The sequence below is a fragment of the Amborella trichopoda genome, chromosome 13 (genome assembly GCF_054954075.1).
Source record: "Amborella trichopoda isolate Santa Cruz 75 chromosome 13, AtrichopodaSantaCruz75HAP2 v2.0, whole genome shotgun sequence".
In the NCBI taxonomy this organism is placed as follows: Eukaryota; Viridiplantae; Streptophyta; class Magnoliopsida; order Amborellales; family Amborellaceae; genus Amborella; species Amborella trichopoda.
In genome coordinates, this window is record NC_142348.1 from 23,879,583 (window position 1) to 23,900,379 (window position 20,797).

The 20,797-nt window shown below is 37.1% G+C and overlaps 1 protein-coding gene across 7 annotated transcripts in view; it reads right to left on the reverse strand.

Moving 5' to 3' along the window:
- The window catches only part of LOC148779111 (uncharacterized), a 50,303-nt gene continuing 29,506 nt past the window's right edge, over positions 1–20,797 (reverse strand). For 4 of the 7 annotated variants that reach the window (XM_088855979.1, XM_088855980.1, XM_088855984.1 and 1 more), the window contains 3 exons: positions 10,459–10,536; positions 9,998–10,142; positions 1–559 (listed from right to left, as the gene is read on the reverse strand). In XM_088855979.1, coding sequence (XP_088712105.1) covers positions 509–559; positions 9,998–10,142; positions 10,459–10,536 — 274 coding nt within the window. In that variant the 3' untranslated portion in view covers positions 1–508. Of the gene's footprint in view, positions 560–1,801; positions 2,304–9,405; positions 9,718–9,997; positions 10,143–10,458; positions 10,537–20,797 lie in introns of those variants that run through there. The other 3 variants (XR_016047662.1, XM_088855981.1, XM_088855982.1) reach the window with 3 other exon arrangements.

The following is a 20,797-nucleotide window of genomic DNA, read 5'->3' on the forward strand; positions in this document are numbered from 1 at the left end:
ACATGCAACACATCATATTATTAGACATTATTGGGGGGATGGTCATTAAGACCGGATTCCATCGGAACACTCTCTTTGTGCTTACATATTTGAATGAGTCACACTCATCTCTCGTCTTTCATACTTAAGCTTATAGTCCTTGATCAAACCACATCTCTATGTGTATCACTACCTTATGTAGTTCTTAAAAGCACAAGTAGGTACTGAAAGACAAGGTATTAAAAAAAACTGGCTCTTTCAAACTTCTTAGTTATTTCCTAATGTCATACACTTCATACATATTCATAAAAAAATAGCCAAAATATAATCAAAGAAGTATATAAAGCAAAAAATAAAATGTTATTTAATCATCTTTCCCCATATGACCTTACCATGTAATGTGAAATAGATTTCATACCTCAAAACCATGTAGTGTGATACTTAGACTTTCTTGATTCTTTGCTTTTACGTGCTGACGAACTTTTATGAACTTGAAAGAGCACACAACTGATGAAAAAACACTTGGTCATCATCTTTTACACGTTGATGAAGCATCCACCTCTTCGGCTTTTGGATTCTCCTATACATATATAAAGAAATACTCTTCTTCATCATATCTCACAAATTTAATTCTCCCACTGAGTTTTAAAGTTTGTGCTGTCACCTAGTCTCTCTACATATCCCTTCATTGTGAAGAAACCAAGATGTTTTTACATGCATTACAAAATAGTGCTCTGCTCCATCCCTAAATCACACCATTTAGTGGGTCTTCGATTTAATGACATTCACATCACAATACAATTTTCATAGTAGAAAATCAAGTTGTGCACCTCTCAATAAAATAATTGTTTATCTTGATACATAAATGATTTCTTCCTGAAATGTTTTGTTGTTGAAAACTAGACTCAAACCAAAGCATAACATCATGGTGTAAATCCCAAGTAATATTTTTTTCAAATAAATAAATAAATGACATTCACATCATAAAATATATCATACTGCAGAATTCCAGAATGAACACTATTTAGTAAAATTGCCTTTCCTCTTCACCTTCATGGAGTTTCCCTTTCAAACCTATTTTGTTTAAAAGTAGACACATAATAATAACAAATATATCTTTGCAGGCCTCATATCACTATGTTAAGTAGGCTTAATAAATTTAAATATTTACATCTCAATGAAAATACACCAAACTATAAAAAATTCAAGATGACCTCTCTCCAATGCAAAATTTCTATTTTTTATTTCCAATGGATATGTCTCTATCAAATAATTTATATTAGAAATTAGACTCAAAATGACAGTTTAAAAACTTGGTGTGAGCCTTAAAATATTCTGTTAATAATAGAAATAAAATCTTGACTTCTAAATCATTAAAACGATTTTCATTACAGAAAATAACACTTGCACACATTTGAATAAAATGACTATATCTTTCAAACCACAAGGAGCTTCATGAAACTATTTTTGTTTGAAAGTAGACTCAATTTGATGAGTTACAGTCAAATTTTAACTAAAAATAAAGTCATATGGTTGGTGTTTCACGGAACTCAATGGACAGTTCCTGAATTTTATATGGTCAGAACTAACACCATTAATTGATGAGTCCATAACTCTCAATTCCCCCAGGATCTCCCATTGAAATTGGAGGTCCTCCTCTCAAAAATACATAATATCATTGAAGTATGTATCAAATAAATACCTTATTATCCTCTTCATATCATTGCTTCAAAACAACACAAAATACCTCATTCTGCAGACTTGTCTTTTCGATGATTGAACATGCCAATAATTGAAAGTTGGACTATGTAATCAAGCACGGTGTATAGAAAATAAAATTTTTCTTATTCTTACATCGGCAAGACCACTCACAATGTCCATTTACAAACAAATAACTCTTGAAATCAATGAATAAATAAAAAAAGAAAGATACAGTTCTCACTTGCTACCACTATTGAATACAATTTCTTAAATCAAAACATTGACTCATTGCTTTATGGGAATAAAAGAGCCCAACAAAAAATAAAATTTGAAGAAGTAAAATTGTCGACGATTACCTCAATTGGGCTTAGTACACCCCATGCTGAGTCACCTCCTTCTAATGGTGCTCGGGATCAATGATCAATCTCTTGCTTCTCTTACTTGTGGCAACACCTTCTTAATAGCATATAGATCTCGATCTAGAATTAACTACCGAAGGCCTCAATGTCTTAGCGTTGCTCAAGCCCCTTGGATTGATCTTTAGAGAAATAAAAGATAAACATCAAAGAGAGAGAGAGAGAGAGGGAGAGATCTACTAGCTAGGGGATTCTCCCCTTTGCTACCTGCAAACAATCGATCCAAGAAAGAGGGTCATGCTCCTTTTCAAACCCAAGAGAGATCAGCTATGTTGGGGCATGCCCCTTAAAAAACTTAGAGAGAGAGATGATGCTCTAGGTTGGGGTGTACCCCTTTTAGATAGATCTTGGACAGATTGATAATTCTTAGAGAGAGGATAAAAGAAGTGTAGAGATTTATGCAGTGAGAGAACCTCTATTTATATATTTTATATGCTTTTGAGTTTGTCATAATTAGTAGGATTAAATCTTGACCGTCGATCTAAGGAGACTTGTAGGGTGAGAGATGTAAGTCATCCATACTTTTGATCCACTATCAAGATTCAAATGAAGGTGTTAAAATATTATCTTTTCTTTTCTAAACATATTCTCGTGAAATCTTTAAATAAGGAAAATATGTCTCTTACTTTCTATTTTAGTATATATCAATTTCTTATTTATTGAATCAAGCAATCTTCATAAACAAAACTTACTAAATATTTCAAATATTTGATTTAATTATGTTGACTTCATCTAAAATTAGAAAGCCAACTTACATGAGACAACTATCACCTTATTTGGTGATCAAGTAATCCCTATGTGTGGGGTGTGCCATCGCGTGGTGGCCTCTCATGTACCCAACCCAATTAGCACATGTGTAAATGGGTCCCCATATTTTATGGAGGGCCCCACATAAATTTAGAAAATATAAAATTTGTATTTTAAAATTTTAAATCTCATAGTTTATTTAAAGGGATTATATACAATGAGACCATTTACCTTTGGAATAAAGAGACCACAATTACCTACAGACAACTGATGTAAAATCTGATAGCTTGGATGTCACAAAGTTCAAGAAAAACTCTTTTGAACTTTGAGTTGGTCAATGAAATAATGCAGCCACCCAAATTCACATGCAGTGGTCAGATTTATTGTGCCCATCTTGTACCAAAGGTAAATGGTCTCATTATATACTTTCCCTTATTAAAAACATTGGAAAATGATTTTTTTTAATTTATAAATTCAAATGACAAAAATAAAATATCAAAAAATTCACAAAAATTCAAATAAACATTTCAAAAATTATATAATATAAAATTAATTAATTTTAATGGGAATCAGATCCGATCTAAGAATTTATCAATGCACATGAGCACTCCACTTTCAACTGCGGACCACGATTAACCTACTTTTCTCAATCGGATCCAGCAGTTTTCATGATCCACAGTCCACTGCAAGGGCTCATGATTGGACAACCAAAGTTAGCCAATAGACTAGGGGACGCAATCCCAGTCTATAGATTTCAAGTTCTTCCCTAGAGATAAAACCATGGTTCCTCAGACCATGATGCAATTACGACTCAATGGTGCATAAGGGTAATCTCTCGTACTTGTACATGCTTCACCCTCAATGATAAATCTCAATACGTCTATCTATGTACATGTCGTGTGATAATATAATGATAAGGTTTTAGCCTTATCTCTAAAGCTATTCATCATACAAAGGTCACACATTCTCTCGGCTCTCATCTAGGCAGACTCCAACCTCATCAAGGGCTAACCAAGCAAACCTTTCTCAGTGATATCTCTATACCCAGATACTTTGGTTTGTCCAAACTCAGCTGGTCTAAAACATCGAGCCTAGTCTGAGTATCGACAAATAGCATTTACATAGTATGGTCCACATGAAGACCACACTCCCACTAAGTTTATGTTTCACTATATAAAATACTTTTACAAGCTCTCATAAGATCTTTAATGACCACATAAACCCAACAATCATTCCCCTAGAATGTATATTATTTTGAAATACTATACGGTATTTTTCAAAACTAAAAATTTTAATATCTTATATGAGTTTGAGATGGTCGTTGGAGGTTTATCTTTTGAAATTGATTGTTTCTTTTGTAATTGAGATTTGTTGACTAGTATATTTCTTCCCGATATTGTTGGTTAGCACGATGAAAAAGTTTTATCTAAAGCTGTAACTCCAAACTTTGCCAAAAAAATGTTGTTTTTGCGTTGGATTGGAACTAAAATTTATTTTTGCCCCTGATTTTTCAAACTCTTGAAGTTCCAAAAAGGTATAGATTTGAACATGTGAAAAAGGATTGACCCAAATAGTATGTTACAATACATAAATTTAAGGCTTAATTTTTTTTTTCCAGATCTATAATTGCCGAGGTCTAAATGTTTGATTAGACGATTTTTCTTTGTACCAAAATTTTTCTTTTTGATATGGTTTTGCGATGATCCTTTACTTTACTAGTGTGAATGCTTGGCCATTAATTACTTTTTAACCACAGTGAATCCGCTTGACATGGAAACGAGCCAAAGTAAAAACAAGAAAGGGAATTTTACAAATAAATTCCCTTGTAAGATGCATATTTTTTTTTGAGAAAATATTTTTGTAGACTATTTTTAATTTTCATTTATCTAATAAAGATTTCAAAATGTATTTCGAAACATAGAGATCCGATCTTTTAGGAAAGAGTTTATATAAGGATGCAACTTTATAATGTAGAGCTTCGGATGCACTTCAAAAATCCATCGGAAAATGTAGTTTTAATGTTGAAAAATTGTTTGATTGATCATCTCGACATCGAGATGTATGACTATGAAAAATAAAAAGATTTTCAATCTAAAAAATAGTGCATTTTATATCATATTATCTACACCGTCCACTTTTAAGATTCTCATTTGTTTATAGATCCACTTGATTTTAACTATTTTTAAAATTTAAAATTTTATAATTAAATATAAAAATAAATTTTGAGATAATCCTAAAAACATTTTACATCAAAATTATATACCATGATAAAATTAGAAAGCGCACCTTACCTCTACAAATACGGATGGATCCGTATGCCACCTGCACCCTATCTTTTAACCACTTAGATACGGATGGATCCGTATGCCAACTGCACCCTATCTTTTAACCACTTAGATGAACTTTACCCACTTTCCTCCTATCTTTCATAGCTCAAATTTTATTTAAAAAAAAAAAAAAATTTTTTTTTTTTTTTTCTTCTAAATTCCTTCTCTCTCTTCACTTCGCGTGTTTCTCCCAACCCCGTGAATCTCCCCAACTGCTCCTTGTAAGTCCACTTCGCGTGTTTCTCTCTACCCTGTCAATCTCCCCAACTCTTCCTTTTAAGTCTTAATGCCCTTACCTACACTATCAACCTCATCAAGAAGCTCTTGAGTCGCCTTTAAATATTTTTAACCCATCGGAACCCCCTGTAAATTTGATGAAACAGAGTCCACAGTCCCCTGTTTCATTCTATGAGATAATCCACGGCCATTCGAATGCCATTCGATGGTTATTGGGAAAAAAGACTCAAAGAGTGAACCCCTTGTTATGTTTGATCAGACGCCATGGGTGCTATTCAAATACCCAAATGAGAAATCGTGATTTCCTAATCAGGTTGGAAATGAGAGATTGAGGCTGAACTGTTCATATTTACTATTTGGGGAGGATTAATATAGGCCTTAGATTGATCAGTTGCTTGGAGAAGGGTGGGTTCATTGCCCTATTTCCTCCATTGATTGTCTTGGTGATGGCCTGAAATTCGATAGGCAAGCAAATTCGGGTTTATGACAGGCGGGTTTACAATGAGTACCTGGCGTTGTGCGCCTGAGGTTGTTGGTTTGAGTTTTAAGAGAGATTGGTACCAGTTGTTAAGGGATTTCTATTAACATGATTTACAAGCACCATGTTTCCTGGATTTGCAGAGGGCGTCGCCTCTGCATAACCCACATATCCAGGGTTCATGCTATAGAGGGTTTAGGGATTATACTATAATGGGCTTTGACTTTGTCTCAATTTGTAACATCCGGCCATTGGAGTGATTGATTTTTTTTACAATGGCTAACTGTAAATACGTTCCAATAATTATGAAGGATACTTATATTATTGCTGTAGAAGATAATGGACGTACAATTGTTACGCAGGTTTTCAGCTGGTTGTCTCTTCTCCATCTTCTCTTTCTGATTCTCTCTATAGCCTCTACTTCTCCCATGACACTCTCTCTCTTCTTTAAATAGAGGGTGATGTAGGAAAAAATAAATAAAAATAAAAATAAAAAGAATGGTTGAGATAATATACCCTATCTTAAAGTCTATAAGAGAATCTACACGATATCAAAATTTATTAACTCATTAACTTTTTTACAATGAACTTTTTTTATCTCCCTCCAAATATACTAAAAAAAATTAAGAAATAAGATAAACAACGGACTTTCCTATTTTATCTCTCCCCTATTTTCCTTTTTTTAACCTAGCTACCTTTGGATACTGGCAGGAGCTGACTTGATGAAGCGTTAAGTCGCTGACGTGATGTTGCCTTTAGGTAGCATCAAATCATTGACTTGATATCTCATTTAGGTCAGTGTCACAGTATATGGACGAGAGTTTTCCATGTACACTCATAAGCTGTTTCCCATAGGCCTTGTAGAGTGTGCCATGGATGCAATCATGATAGTCACAAGATAGAACAGTTCATAAAATGTTAGTGATCTATGAAAGACATGAGCCATATTGGGCATATGCTATTTTAGAGATAGGCTATTTGTCAGAACCATGAGTCATGTTAGACACTAACCACTTAAGGCATCGGCATAATGCGAACATTTTCTCATGGGCAATTGTGGCTACTCCAAGCCATAGTTGTTGGGATCTTCCAACCCAAGTCGTGATCTTGCTCCGGAATATTGCTCCGGTGCTCTGGGAAAGGAATCTTAATGGGATCTCAATTTTTAAATTTTGGAATCTCGATCCCCGTTATTAGGGAACCCAATCTCCGAAGTGATTATTTGTTTTATTTATAGCCAACTAGCATTGCAATTATGCTTTTAATATCTATGCATTGCTTACTGGCTATAAATAAAGAAATTCTATTTTAAGCTCAAGAGCAAGATCCCCTATAAAGTTGAGATTGAGATCCCAAAAGGCAGTATGGACATCCCCAAAAGGTGGGATTGAGAGCCCAAAACTTCAAGGATCTCAATTCGTAACATATGCATTGTACGGGCAAGTTCCGATAACATTGGGAAACATGCACATCGTATTTGCACATGTAGCATTTGCAATGCCATAATATGATGACTTTTTGTTACAGAAACTCATCTCTCATGACATATCTACAACATGTATATGAAACACAATTGGGCACCATCCTATTTCGTAGACAAATTGCAATTTGGGCCTATTTGAAAATTTCTCCCAACAATTTGGCCTCAAAGAATGTATGATTTGCGAATTTGAATTGATTACCAATTGCAATTAAACCCCAAATTGAATTTTTTGCAAAACCAACTTTTGTTTTGCAACAAAATTCAACTTGGTTCTCTCTCTCTCTCCCTCACTTTGTCACTCTCCACCCACCACCACCATCACCTTTGCCAGCACCACACTACCAACCCATCATCATAAGCTCTCCGCCCACCACCAACATCACCATTGCCACCACCACACTACCACCCCATCATCATACCTCCACTACCACTGCCTACCTGCCACCACCATAACCACAACACCACCATCACTCCACCACCATCCATCTACCGCCACCACCAACACCACTGTCACTCCACTACCACCACTCCAATGCTTACCAGGGGACACCACCACCACCACCACTACTACACACCCCAACACAACCACCACCACCATTGCATCTCCACCATCATCACTGCCACACTATACAGCTGCCATCACACCATCACTATCACCACCACCACTATCAAACCACATAAAAACTATTTGTCATTCCAATTTTAAAATTAAAGGATAAAAGAGGTCCCAAGCTGGTCATTCCAGTCCTAAGCCCAGATAAAGGAAAGTGGTTGTGTTAGGTAAGGCAGCCAACATAAAACTTTGCTACACCTTTTCATAATAGCTGACTCTAAATAGTTGGGATAAGGCTTGGATAATGATGATGATGATGACGATGATAGAGCAAACAGATAATTGACCAAATTGACATTTGGTCAGTTACAAACTGAAAAATTCCATTTGACAAAATTTAATAATGAAGCAGTCCCTTACAAATAATGTTTAGAGGAGTACAAAAACCACCTAAACACTAGCAACTATAGATCAAACTACCCAGTTGAATACCACAAATAGCATGATTTAAGAATTGTTGAAGTGGCCCTTGCATTTACAACTACCACATTACACATCACATCAATCCAAGGCCTTTAATTAGATTTTGAAAGCACTTGTGCCATGGTACCTCAGAGAAAAATTCCAAGCTTTATTCTTAGTCAACTACAGGTTTAAATAATCTATCCAACATTATAATGGTGATCGCAGGAGATCTAGATTATCGGTATTTTTACCCATCTTTTTGGATGACAAATTAAAATAACAATGAGCAGATCATTGGGTGGATCATTGAAAAGGCAATGGCCAAATCTACCTCCTTCCTAAATACATGACGACCATCATCATCATCATCATCATCGTCGGGGCTACACGAATCCTGATACACCATTCTACTCTATTAAGTGTCATACCCTCTGTAGGGCTATAAATCCCAATATTTTTTCTCATTACTTCTAACCATATCCTTTTAGGCCTATCCCTTGCCCTTTTTGAGCCTTCCACTTTAACTAACTTCAACTTCCTAATAGGTGTTGTACTGGATCTGCACCACACATGACCAAACAACTTAAGTCTACTCTATCTCATCTTATCGATTATTGGTGTCACACCTAAATTTTCTCAATGTATATATTTCGAATTCAATACCTTCTTGTCTTCCCACTCATCCATCTCAACATCTTCATCCCTACTACGCGCATTCTATGGGTATATTGTTTTTGACCGCCCAACATTCCGCTCCATTGAGCAAAGCTGGTCTCACAATTGTCCTATAGAACTTACATATTTTTCTTTTAAATGTTTACTCTGTATTGAAGAACGAAAAAAGTACAAAATTGCAACCCAAGAGATTAGGAGCTATATACAACAAAAAATAAGGCTCCCCTAAAGGGACGGTGTATAAAGACCAGACGGGTAGAGAGAAGAGGGGTGATCCACTCGCAGCACGGAAGGACCAATGCTACAAAAAATCACTTAGTCCCCTAAATTTGTAGCTGCCTGAGAGTTGCATTCACACCAAACATGTCGCCATGACACAATGAGACCCAAACATTGGCAAGAGATTTCTTCAAAATTGAGCGCTAGGGACCAAGGGTACGCAGCAGTGCCAAAGGCCCAGCAAATTACATTCTTTGAGTCACCTTCGATTACAAAGGTTGAAGACCAATTGCGATCGAAGAGTTTGAGGCCTTTTAGGAGGGCCTGGGCCTCATCCGAGTGGAAGTCAAAGTCACCAATAGGTTTAGAGAAGGAGGCAAGGATAGTGCCTTCATGGTTCCTGAACAGACCGCTTATTCCCGCTGGACCCAGGTTGCCTAAGGAGCAACCGTCAAAGTTAAGCTTGATGGAATCACAATCAGGTGCCTTCATGGTTACCGGAATTTACATATTCCATTGGAAATACAATTAATCATAAAAATCTGACATATTATTTAATTTCTTAGGATAAACAAGCAGTCATAATATGGCAATCTGCCATGAGATCAGAATAGGTAACTAATGATTAATGAGGGGGAATGAACGATTATCTTCTATGCTTGCAGATGACTGATATGAAAAATGGAATCTAATGTGAAAGAAATGATAAGCTCATACCCATATCAACCAGCGTAGAGACTGGGCACCTTTGGCTAGAACACTGCTATCCAGTTCTTCCCATGATTCCTCCTCTACAACCTCCAAACTTGGCTTTAAAAACTTCAAGCATCTCCATGCTGTAAAATCACTTCTGTGACTGCCTCTGCAATTCTCACAGTAAGGTTTACTAAGTTAATTGAATGAGCTACAACCTACCATTAGAAATTAAGAAAATGAAAGAAAGTGAAACAATCAGCACCACCAAGATGTCTGTGAATATGTTTGCAGATAAATATGTGATATTTCAATCTCAGAAACTGGATTCAAGAATTGTCATTTGTCAAGGCCCATAACAGCCTTCCATACTTGACAGTTACCAACAGTTTCATATCGGACCTTAAAGGATTTTGCTACTCATGAATTGAAACCTGGAGCAACGATAATAGTAACATAACAAAGAATTTTTGAAGAGTACATACCCACAACGCAATATCTCCAATCTATGGCACTGGAACAGAAGGTGTGAAACAGCATCTGCAGTTATTTTGTCACATTGACTGCACAAATGAAAAAGAAAAAACTAAAGTAACAACAACCCAAGTCAAAGGTGACTCTGGAACTCTGCCCTAATAAACAGAAAGCTGTAATCCAATTGTAATAAATTTGGCATTAGAAAATCAAAGAATAATAATAGTTCATGGTAATTTCCAAAAGCAAAATCAACATACAACCATTTAACAAATACATGAGATATTGTTCCCAGACCAGTCTTCTTTTGCACCATTTTGTTTACAACTCCAGCCTCACTTCTAGGAGGGACTGGAAATGATTAACATGTTATATTGAGATGGCAAATGCATAACTAAAGGTCATCAAGATTTAGGATGGGTGCCAAAGAGAAGGTTTTTGGCACCCATCTATGGGAAATTGGACTATTGTGGCTTCCTTCAACAATATATGCACCAAGAAATCTAGGAATCACAGAGAAGATGTTAGATTGGTTTACCAGAAGGAGACAGATTCCCCCTTGGAACATGGGATGTGATTTTGCCGCCATTAATCTTTCGCAGGCAAACAAAATCTGCAACCTAGCATAAAATACTTTTTGAGTTTGTAGGAGGAATGAGCTGGTAGGCTTGTCTTTTGGGTCTTGCGGCCTTTTAAGGCCTTACCACTTGTATTATTACCCCATGTTGGTTGGAAACTGTGGGCAAGTCCCAACGCAGCAGAAACACAAAAAGATTTAAAAAAAAATGAGAATCAGATAAAATTACATACCTTTGGAAGTCCAATCGCCCTTTTGTCGACCTCCTCTTACTTTTTGCTCTTGTGGCTACTCCTTTTTAAGGGTCGAGAGTTTGATGCTCGCAACCTCCGGTCAACCTCCTTGATTACAATAACCAACAGGGTTACCTCACAAAGCAAGTCACGGCCCTCAATGGAGATGGCCTGAGAGTTCTTGCAAAATTGTATGGTTAAATTTCTTTTTCCCTATAGAGAAAAGTGGGAAAAAGATGGTTTGATGGGGCGGTAGAAAGAGGGACCTAGAGACGGGTGTACCACTTTGGCTGGTAAGTGATCTCTATAAAAAAGAATCTCCTCTCTTTCTAAATTCTCTAATATAGAGAAGCCCCCTTTCAAGATTCCCTACACTGGATAGTTATCTTTTCAACCTAGAAATCCATCCAAATCCAAGATCTAGATTCATATTTTCAATTCAAACAAGATTCTCTCAAAATATGCTATCCAGAAAATAACTATCCTAATCTTATAGAATTCCTTTTTCAGAGGAAGATGCCGCACATAAAATTAGAATTAGGTGGGCAAAGTGGAGATATGTAACCGGAGTTTTATGTGATCACCGCATAGTTCTATAGAACAGTTGTGATACCAGCTTTGCTTTATGGGACAAAATGTTTGGCGGTCAAGAAACAACATATCCATAGGATGAATGTAGCTGAGATGAGGATGTTGAGATGGATAATTGGCAAGACAAGAAGAGATAGAATTCAAGATAAATACATTAGAGAGAACCTAAATGGGCTGGCTAGTGTGGCACTAACCAAGTACAATACCTGTTAGGAGGTGTGAGCTAGCTCATGTGGAAGGACTAAAAAGGGCAAGAGGTAGTCCGAAAATAACGTGGTTGGAAGTAATCCAAAAAGATATTGGGATTTATGGCCTCACTGAGTGTATGGCCTTTAATAGAGCAGACTCGCGGACATGATTCGTGCAGCTGACCCCAATTAATTAGGAAAAGGCTATGATGATGACGATTAGGGAGAACTTACGTGTGACTCCAACAGGCGATAAGATGAAAGAGAGAGTAGACTTTGTGGGCTAGCCATGTACAGCATAGACCCAGCACAACACCTGTTAGGAGGTGCAAGTCGGTTCAAGTGGAAGGCTAAAACACGACAAGGGATAGGTCTAAAAGGGCATGGTTGGAAGTAGTGAGAAAAGATATGGGGACTTATGGCCTCATTAAGGGTATGATCCTTGATAGAACATAATGGCAAACCAAGATTCGTATAGCCAACCCCAAATAGTCGGGAAAAGGTTCTGATGATAATTTATGGACCATAAATCTTTTTCTCTCTCACTTGGTGCACTCTTGCTTTTCTTTCACTGTGATTTCGTACCTTCGTTAAATGGAGCTCCCCCCTTTTAACCTCTTATCATGTGGGCCATGTTTTCCCCTCTACTTTATGTAATACATTACTTCTTTGTCTTTATTCTCATGTGGTTTAATAGCTTTAATGGTCTTCCATCTATTAAAGAAGAGCATGCTCACTACCTTCTTTTGATGTGGCATTTCCTCTTTAATATTTGTTATTTTATTACTCATCTTTTTCTCTCCCTTACCCAAGTGGGGTGAAAGCTTTTTATAATTCTTTAATTATGGGGGCATTAAGAAAGGGGCTATTTTACTCTCTCCCTCTCTCTCAACAATATGAGAAAAACTCTCTTTTGTTTCTAGACATTGTCTCGTTTACCTCTCTTGTTGGAAATATACAACAAGCACAAGATGCAGAGAAGAACGGATAGGAGAGACAGACTATGGCATTGGGCTTGACGGAATTTCTCTCTCTCTAATGTTCCATCTCCATTGAGTATGTAACTTTTGATATTTAAAGAGAGAATGGCGATTAGAGAAAATCAAGAGAGATAAGGAAAAAATACACATATTTGGTACTCTATTTTGTGCGGGAATGTTCAAGACCTTTCTTATATCATCCATCGATCAATACACATTTAATTGGATCATTTCTTGTATCATCCATTGATCCGATCAAATTAAATTTATTCCGGCATTTCATGCCCAATCGATGTCTTACGGGTGAAATTACTGATTAGAGATCATAAAAAAGATCATAAACATAAAGTCAAATAATTCCGTAAGAAAAATAAAAATTTTAAATATAAAAAATCCAAAAACAAAGAGAAAGACCTAAGAATATGTTGGAATTACAAAGAAAAGGGTCATTATAAAACTACAGCGTAAGCCCGACGGCCCATATTGAATCTAGGACAATCCAATTACATTTTTTACTTGAATTTTAATTTTTTTTCTACGAATCCAAATCACTTGAAATTATGAGTGTCTATTCTTTAAAAATAGAAGAATCAAATAAAAACATCAAAAAAACAATTCGCAAAAAAAAAATTGACCAATATCCCCAAAAACTTTCAAGGGTATTTTGATCAATTTATATTTTGCTAATTATTTTTTAATATTTTTATTATGTGCACCTTGCAGAAAAGAATGGACACCTCAAATTTTATGTGATTTGGATTTGTAGAAAAATATTAAAATTATATTATAAAATGAGGTTGTGATCGTCAGATCGGCCCAGATTCAATAAGGGTCGTTGAGCTAACACTATAGTTGTTAGCTAGTGGGCTAACCTTATTTATATATATATATATATATATATATATATATATATATATATATATTGTACGGGACTTGAGTGTGCAACTCAGAGACTCAAAAATATTATATTTGTTCAATTGTATCCTGGAGTTGTACTAGTCGGAACCGTTGCGCTTCGAAATTTTACCGAGACGGGGCATTTAACACTCCAAAGAAAACAAGTTCACTCATGCCTCCAAATCCCCTAATTTTGATCTCAGCGACTCCTTACTAAATATCGAGGTCAATTGACCACTGTAGGGCCCAATTATATGGGAGTTTTGTTCCACCATGGTGAATAGCCACTAGGTGGTGAATGGTCACCGTGGTGAGGTCCTACCTATGGGGTGAGAACCCCAAATAACAAATAGGGAAGACATGCTAAAGTAGCACAATCAAGTCTCCAATTCTTAACCTAGTCACCAGATCTATGAAGGCACTCAAGGTCACTTGGTGACGGGCAATTATCGACGGTATAACAAGAGGCAGGGAATATCGTATGCACCCCAATATGAGTAATAACGGCACGTGTGACTCATGTCACACTATGAGTCGAACTACATGATGTAAACGATATATAATACAAGATACTATATCAGATTTCACCAAACATGTCTCAATTAAGTCACATTCGTGTGTCTTGTCGCAAGCAATGCATCAAGTGGGATGCTAATTGGAGCGTGTTGACGCACAACAGAGAGTCTATTACCACCCTACGCAGGGGAATTTATGTCAAGAAAACCTCTTTCTTCTCAATAACATTTCACACAAGATAATTTTTTATCTCCAAGTGCTTTCACTTATTGTGATACTTTGGATTCTTTATAGAAGCTAGTGTTGTCGAGTTGTTACAACACACGGCAACAGGCTCTCTAGCACTTGATCCGACCCCTAACATTGCAAGAACCTCCTAGGCCATCAGCCCTCCTGCAAATGCTGCACAATAAGCAATGTCCTTCGCCTCTAAGGAAGTCAATAGCAAACACGTCTGCTTCTTATTATACCGGAAAAGCGCTCCCACTCCAAGCGTAAAAAAATATCCTAGAGCGACCATAGCCATGGAACTAATCTCTTGGGACATTGTGGCAATCCAATTGGCTACAACAAAGAATTGCAGTGCTTTCCTGATAAAGACCTGATTCATCCTCATTAATGGAGATACATGTCAGGCATTCCCCTTCAATCTCAAAATGTCTATGGGGAACTCTGTCACTTGCACTCCTTTGATGCTTGAGAATGAATGGTGGTTCATTCCCGCTATTCTTGACGACTATTGGAATACTCACACTATAGCCCTTTAGTAGAGGAATCGCTTCACCATTCCCTATTTAAGATCCCACCGACCTCTCAGTGCTTAAGTACTTCGACAAAATGAAGTTGACATCATGAGATTCCACCCATTTCAAAATCATAGATTAGGATATACCTTTGAAGTAACATATCATATGAAAGGACATTCCATGGACCTTTAATCTAGATTACTAGTCATATGGGATGTGATAGACCAAGTTTTCTACTGGTCCACAACTCATAAGAGGTTTTAGGCACAGGTTTTGAAGGAATTCTAGTAAAAATGTACATAACAATCAACAAAGCATCTCCCAAACAAAAGGTCAATACGATATGTGTTTCTGCCATCATGGAACTCCCTTGTAAATTAGGGAAAAATTCCTTCCTTTTGCGATACCATTTTGATGCTGAGCATAGGATATCGTTTCTTGCGGAACCTATCCCTTGATCCGCATTGGACTTACCAAACAGTTAAGGGTGTACTTGTATCCCCCATCACTTCTAAGAACTTTACTTATTTTCCTTAACTGAATCTCAAACCCCCAACGTAAATCTCTTGAAGCAATCAACCAAGGAAAGAGAAAACAGCCAATCTATCAAGGTGGGGTGCCCCTGGGAGGCCTTGGCGCCGCCCCAAGCAGATTGGACGTCGCCTAAGCGGGCTCCCAATGCTTAGACCAGGGCGTCCGCCTAGGTTTTGCCCTTGCCCAACGGTAGAAAATGTCAAGCATTTCCACAAAAATTCCTCCTTAATAAGGGAAGAAAAGAGGCTTAGGTGTGTTTCCAACCTCCCTTAAGTAATTTTTTTCTTTTGAATATTACCTTAAAATAATTTTAGCGGCATTGAAACCCAAAAAATTTAGAAAAACAACCATAAATTTTGGATTTTTTTTTATCAAAGAACTTTTCCAAGTTTGAATCATCTCAAACTTTGTCTCTTTTATATGAAGCATTGTGGAACACAAAAAAGTAATAAGGGTTATTTTAAGGTGATTTAAAGGTTCATACTCATCCAAAACATTGCAGATCGAAGATCGCACAAGGTTCGTTTTTATCTCTGCATTTGATATTTCTTAATTTCTCCAAAAGTCTACAACAGGTTCTAATTGGAGTGGAGATTCAAGATGGAAATATGGTTTTTGCTTGGGACAAAATGACAACAAAATCCATTGCAATTTTTGTTGTAATTAATTTAAATAACACTTCATTAGTACTAAGGGGGATGTTGCCCCATGTAAGGAGGTCCTAAGAGAAGTTAGGAAGGAGATTCTTGAGAATATGGATGCTGAAAAAGGGAAGAAGGAAGAAAAAGAGGAGAGTATCGTAGAGTTGAGGGAAGGGGTGAATATCTATGGTGACAATGGGAGTGATGATGATGATGACGGAGGGGAAATAAAAGTGGGTTCCTCTCAAAGTTCAATGAGAGGCTTGTAGATGAAGAAGCCTTGTATGAAGGAGCCAATGGATGCCTTTGCCCCCCAATCCCAACGATGCAGTTGAGAAATAGAAAAAGCAAGTTACGATCAAAAATAGGTTCAAGACAGAAGTTCACTACATTCATCGGTTGTTTATCAGGCAAGTATTGCCCTTAATGCATCTCACTTAAGTAGCTTTTATACAATATTGGAAGCAATTTTGGACCAGGGTTGAAGGGCCCAATCCTTATAAGCTTAAGAAGCCATTGCTTCATAAGCAAGGTTTAGAAAAACATTGGGCGGTCCCTAGGCGCCCCGCAGGGGGGGGGGCGGGGTTGTCTCGAGTGCCCAGCACCCAAGCGAGCTACCCAGAACCTCAGGTGCCCAGAGGTTTGAAACATGCACATATATGCATATATGTGCTTTCTAAACGCACATATATGCCTATGCGTATTTATACATTTATCTCTATTCTAACCACCTTTTTTATGCAAATTTGTGTGTGAATGTTGACACTTTCAAATCACTAAAACTTTTGCTTAAATAATTAAAAAAGTGGAAAAAAGAAGAAGAAAAAAAACAAGTACATGATGCACTAGTCCTTTAGTGTCCATGCAGCATACTCAGTAGTCCATATTTCAAACAATCATGCTTATGGACTCCAAGTGTCCAATGAGACCAAATACCAATACAAAATGATGCTGTAAAAAAAATGGCATGCAAATGAAAAGAAAGAGATCTCTAATTATTCAATATTTTCGATGTCTTATGCTCAATTTTTCGATTGTCTAACAAGCTCAGAATTACCCCAAAGATCTTTGTAAGAACTTCATTTGGACCTTAAAATTTATTGCAATAATATATTTCAAAATTTCGCATTCCCAAAACATAGAAATATCCAACAAAATCCAAAAAAAATCGCATCTCCAAAAAAGTCATATTAAGATATGGTACGGCTCAGTTTTCCAAAAAGCGAACCACCCAGCGCCTAGGCGGATCTGGGAGCCTGGGCACATCACCCAAGCCTAGGTGCCCAAAAAAAGCGATGGTCCTTGGGCGCCCGCCTACAAGCCCAGGAAACCGCCAAGGCGGCCGCCTAGGCCCCAGACGTGGGCGGAGCTCAGGTCCAGCGCCCCACCCAGAGGCGGAAATTGCTTTCGGTGGGGGTATTTTTTGTCCATTTTTTTTTATGGGTTTTAGGTCCATTTGAAACCTAAAACTTATTGGAGCCCATTTAAGAGAGAGAAAGCCCCCAAAAAACTAGTTTTTCGTGATTTCTTTGAGATCGAAGGGTTCCTCAAAGTTATGAGAAATTGATCAAAACATCACCCATTGATATTAAACTTAATTTTTGATGTTTTATAAATCTATTGGGGGGTTTTTTAGAAGATTTTGAGTCCTTAGAAGCATCTTTGAGGTGGAAGTTTGAAGATTGAGCAATCAAACTCAAAGTAGGTGATTTTTTTTTTATTGCTTGTATAAATTGCATTATTTTGAGATGTCTTCTTTGAGATCTCATAGGAGTGGCGATCCGGGTTGGGAATATGGCTACAACCTAAATCCTAATGATAAAAATTGTATAAGATGCAATTTTTTTGAGAAGGATACAAACGGGGCATAAACTGGTTCAAGAAACATCTTGCTAGTATCAGGGGGGATGTTGCCCCATGTAAAAAGACTGCTGATGTTGTTAAAGAAGAAATAACCAATTTTTTTAATATGGTAAAAATAAAAAAAGATGAGAGATTTGCCTCCATAGCAGAGATTAGGTCTGGGGCTTGGGTCAATTATGATGATGATGATTATAGTGATGAGGATGGGATTGGGGAGGAATGTCAAGAGGTAGAAGTCGAACAATCATTTAGTGGAAAGGGAAAGGGAGTCGTAATTTTTTATGGTTCTGGTTCTGGGAGTAAGAAGCCTCGGGTTATGGGCCCTATGGATAGTTTTTAGCCTTGGTCTGACCTTGAGGTTGCAGGAGAGAAAACAAAGAAGTAAACCACCATTGAAAATAGAATGACGAAGGAAGAGTGAGAGAGAGCTACTTATTATCTTGCTACATGATTTTATGAGGCGAGCATTGCTTTCAATACCGCTCGCTTAAGCAACTTCTATGCCGCGGTAGAGACAATTGGCCAATTTGGGCCTGGGATGAAACCCCCAACCCCAGCTTTCAGAGCCTCTTTTGAAAAAGGCGGTGAGTGTCACGAAGGAAGCTGTAGAAGTTAAGAAAGATGCATGGGCTCAATATGAGGTATCTAATATGACTGATGCTTGGAGTGATAAGAAGAGAAGAAGTCAGATGAATTTGCTTATGAATTGTCCTTTAGGGACTGTTTTTTTGAGGTCTATTGATGCCACTGATCATAACCATGATGCTCATTACATATTCCAAGTTTTAGAGAAGGGAATGAAGGAGGTTGGGGAGCGCATCATGTTGTACAGGTTGTCAAGACAATGTTGCTCCTAATGTTGTTGCAGCTAATTTGTTGCGCATAGCTTATCCTAAAATCTTTTAGACAATATGTGCAGCACATTATATAGACCTCAAGCTTGAGGCTCTTGGCGGTTTAACCGAGATATCAGGTGCAGTGAAGAAGGCAAAGTCAATTACAAATTTCATTTATGGCCACCATCCCACCCTCAGCATGATGCGTAGATTTACAAGGAAGAAAGAGATTGTGAAGCCTGGGGTCACAAGATTTGCGACCCGGTACTTATGCCTAGATAACATACATTCGAGGAGAGTGCAGTTAAGGAAAATGTTTACCTCGGATGACTGGAAAGCATGCAAGTGGTCCAAAGATCAAGTTGGGAAAAAGGTGACAAATATTATCCTTTCTAAGGCTTTTTGGCGAGAGGTGAAGAACCGCTCTTAAGGTATTTTTTCCTCTTGTCAAAGTCCTTCGCATGGTTGATAGTGACAAGCCTTATATGGGCTATATATATGAGGCCATGGAGAAATGCAAGAAAGAGAGCTCAAAATTTTGATGATGATGAGAACTGTTATAACCTTGTTTGGGAGATTATTGATGAGAAGTGAGATACGCAGCTACATCGGCCATTGCATGCAGCTGGTTATTATTTGAACCCAGCTTTGTTTTATGCTGACAAAGATATACACACAAATGATACAATTATGATTGGATTTAATAAGTCTGTAGATGTGTTAGTCCTTGATCCTAATATCCAAGATATTATATGCGCTGATGAGATGATAAATTACAAGTGCTCATTAAAGTCTTTTGGGAGTCCAATGGCAATGAGGTTAAGGGCCAAAATTGATCCAAGAAGTAATAATATTCTTAAGCTCATCAAGTTCACGTAATCAAGTTTCTTTTATAATTCTATTATTTATTTATGATTTTATTCTATATCTTTGCAGCCAATTGGTGGAGCCAACATGGGTGTAGTTCTCCAAATTTACAAAAGTTGATCATTCAGATCTTAAACCTAACCACTTCCTCATCCGGTTGTCAGCGCAATTGGAGTGCTTTTGAAGGGGTAAGGTCGTAAAGGTAATTTGTATAATTGTATTAATAATACATGAACCATAGACTTTAATTAGTTTCATTTGATTTTGTTAGATTCATACAAAGAGAAGGAACAAGCTTGAATCAAAGAGGTTTAATGACCTAGTCTATGTCAAGTGTAATCGATTCTTGAAGGACATGTTTGATAAGAGAGACCCCATTAGATCAAAAAATATGGACAACGCTATGGAGCGGTTAGTTGATGATGATGAGTCGAGGGATATGAAGGATTGACATGGGACATGGTTATAGATGCTTCAGGGACATCAGCTGACCTTCCTAGGGCCACTAGATCTTCTGCACAGAGAACGAGGGTGGAGGAAGAAAAGGCAGATTCAGAAGAGACAGATGAGGACGACCAATATGTCGACGAGGATGACAATTCCGATGAATATGATACCAATGCAGCTGACCCTAATTTTTCTGATGATGAATGATGAATGTTGAATAATTATTAAACTTTGAACTTTGATTGAACTATGAATGGTAAATTTTAGGTTTTAATTGGATATGGATTATGGACCGACTTATGGTTACTTATGGAGTGTGTGCTAATTTGTACTATACTTTGAATTCTGATGTGCCCCAAATACCTAATTCTTATATTTTATACAATATATAACTGTAGAATCCTTTTTGGATTCAACTGGGCTGCCCAGATTCT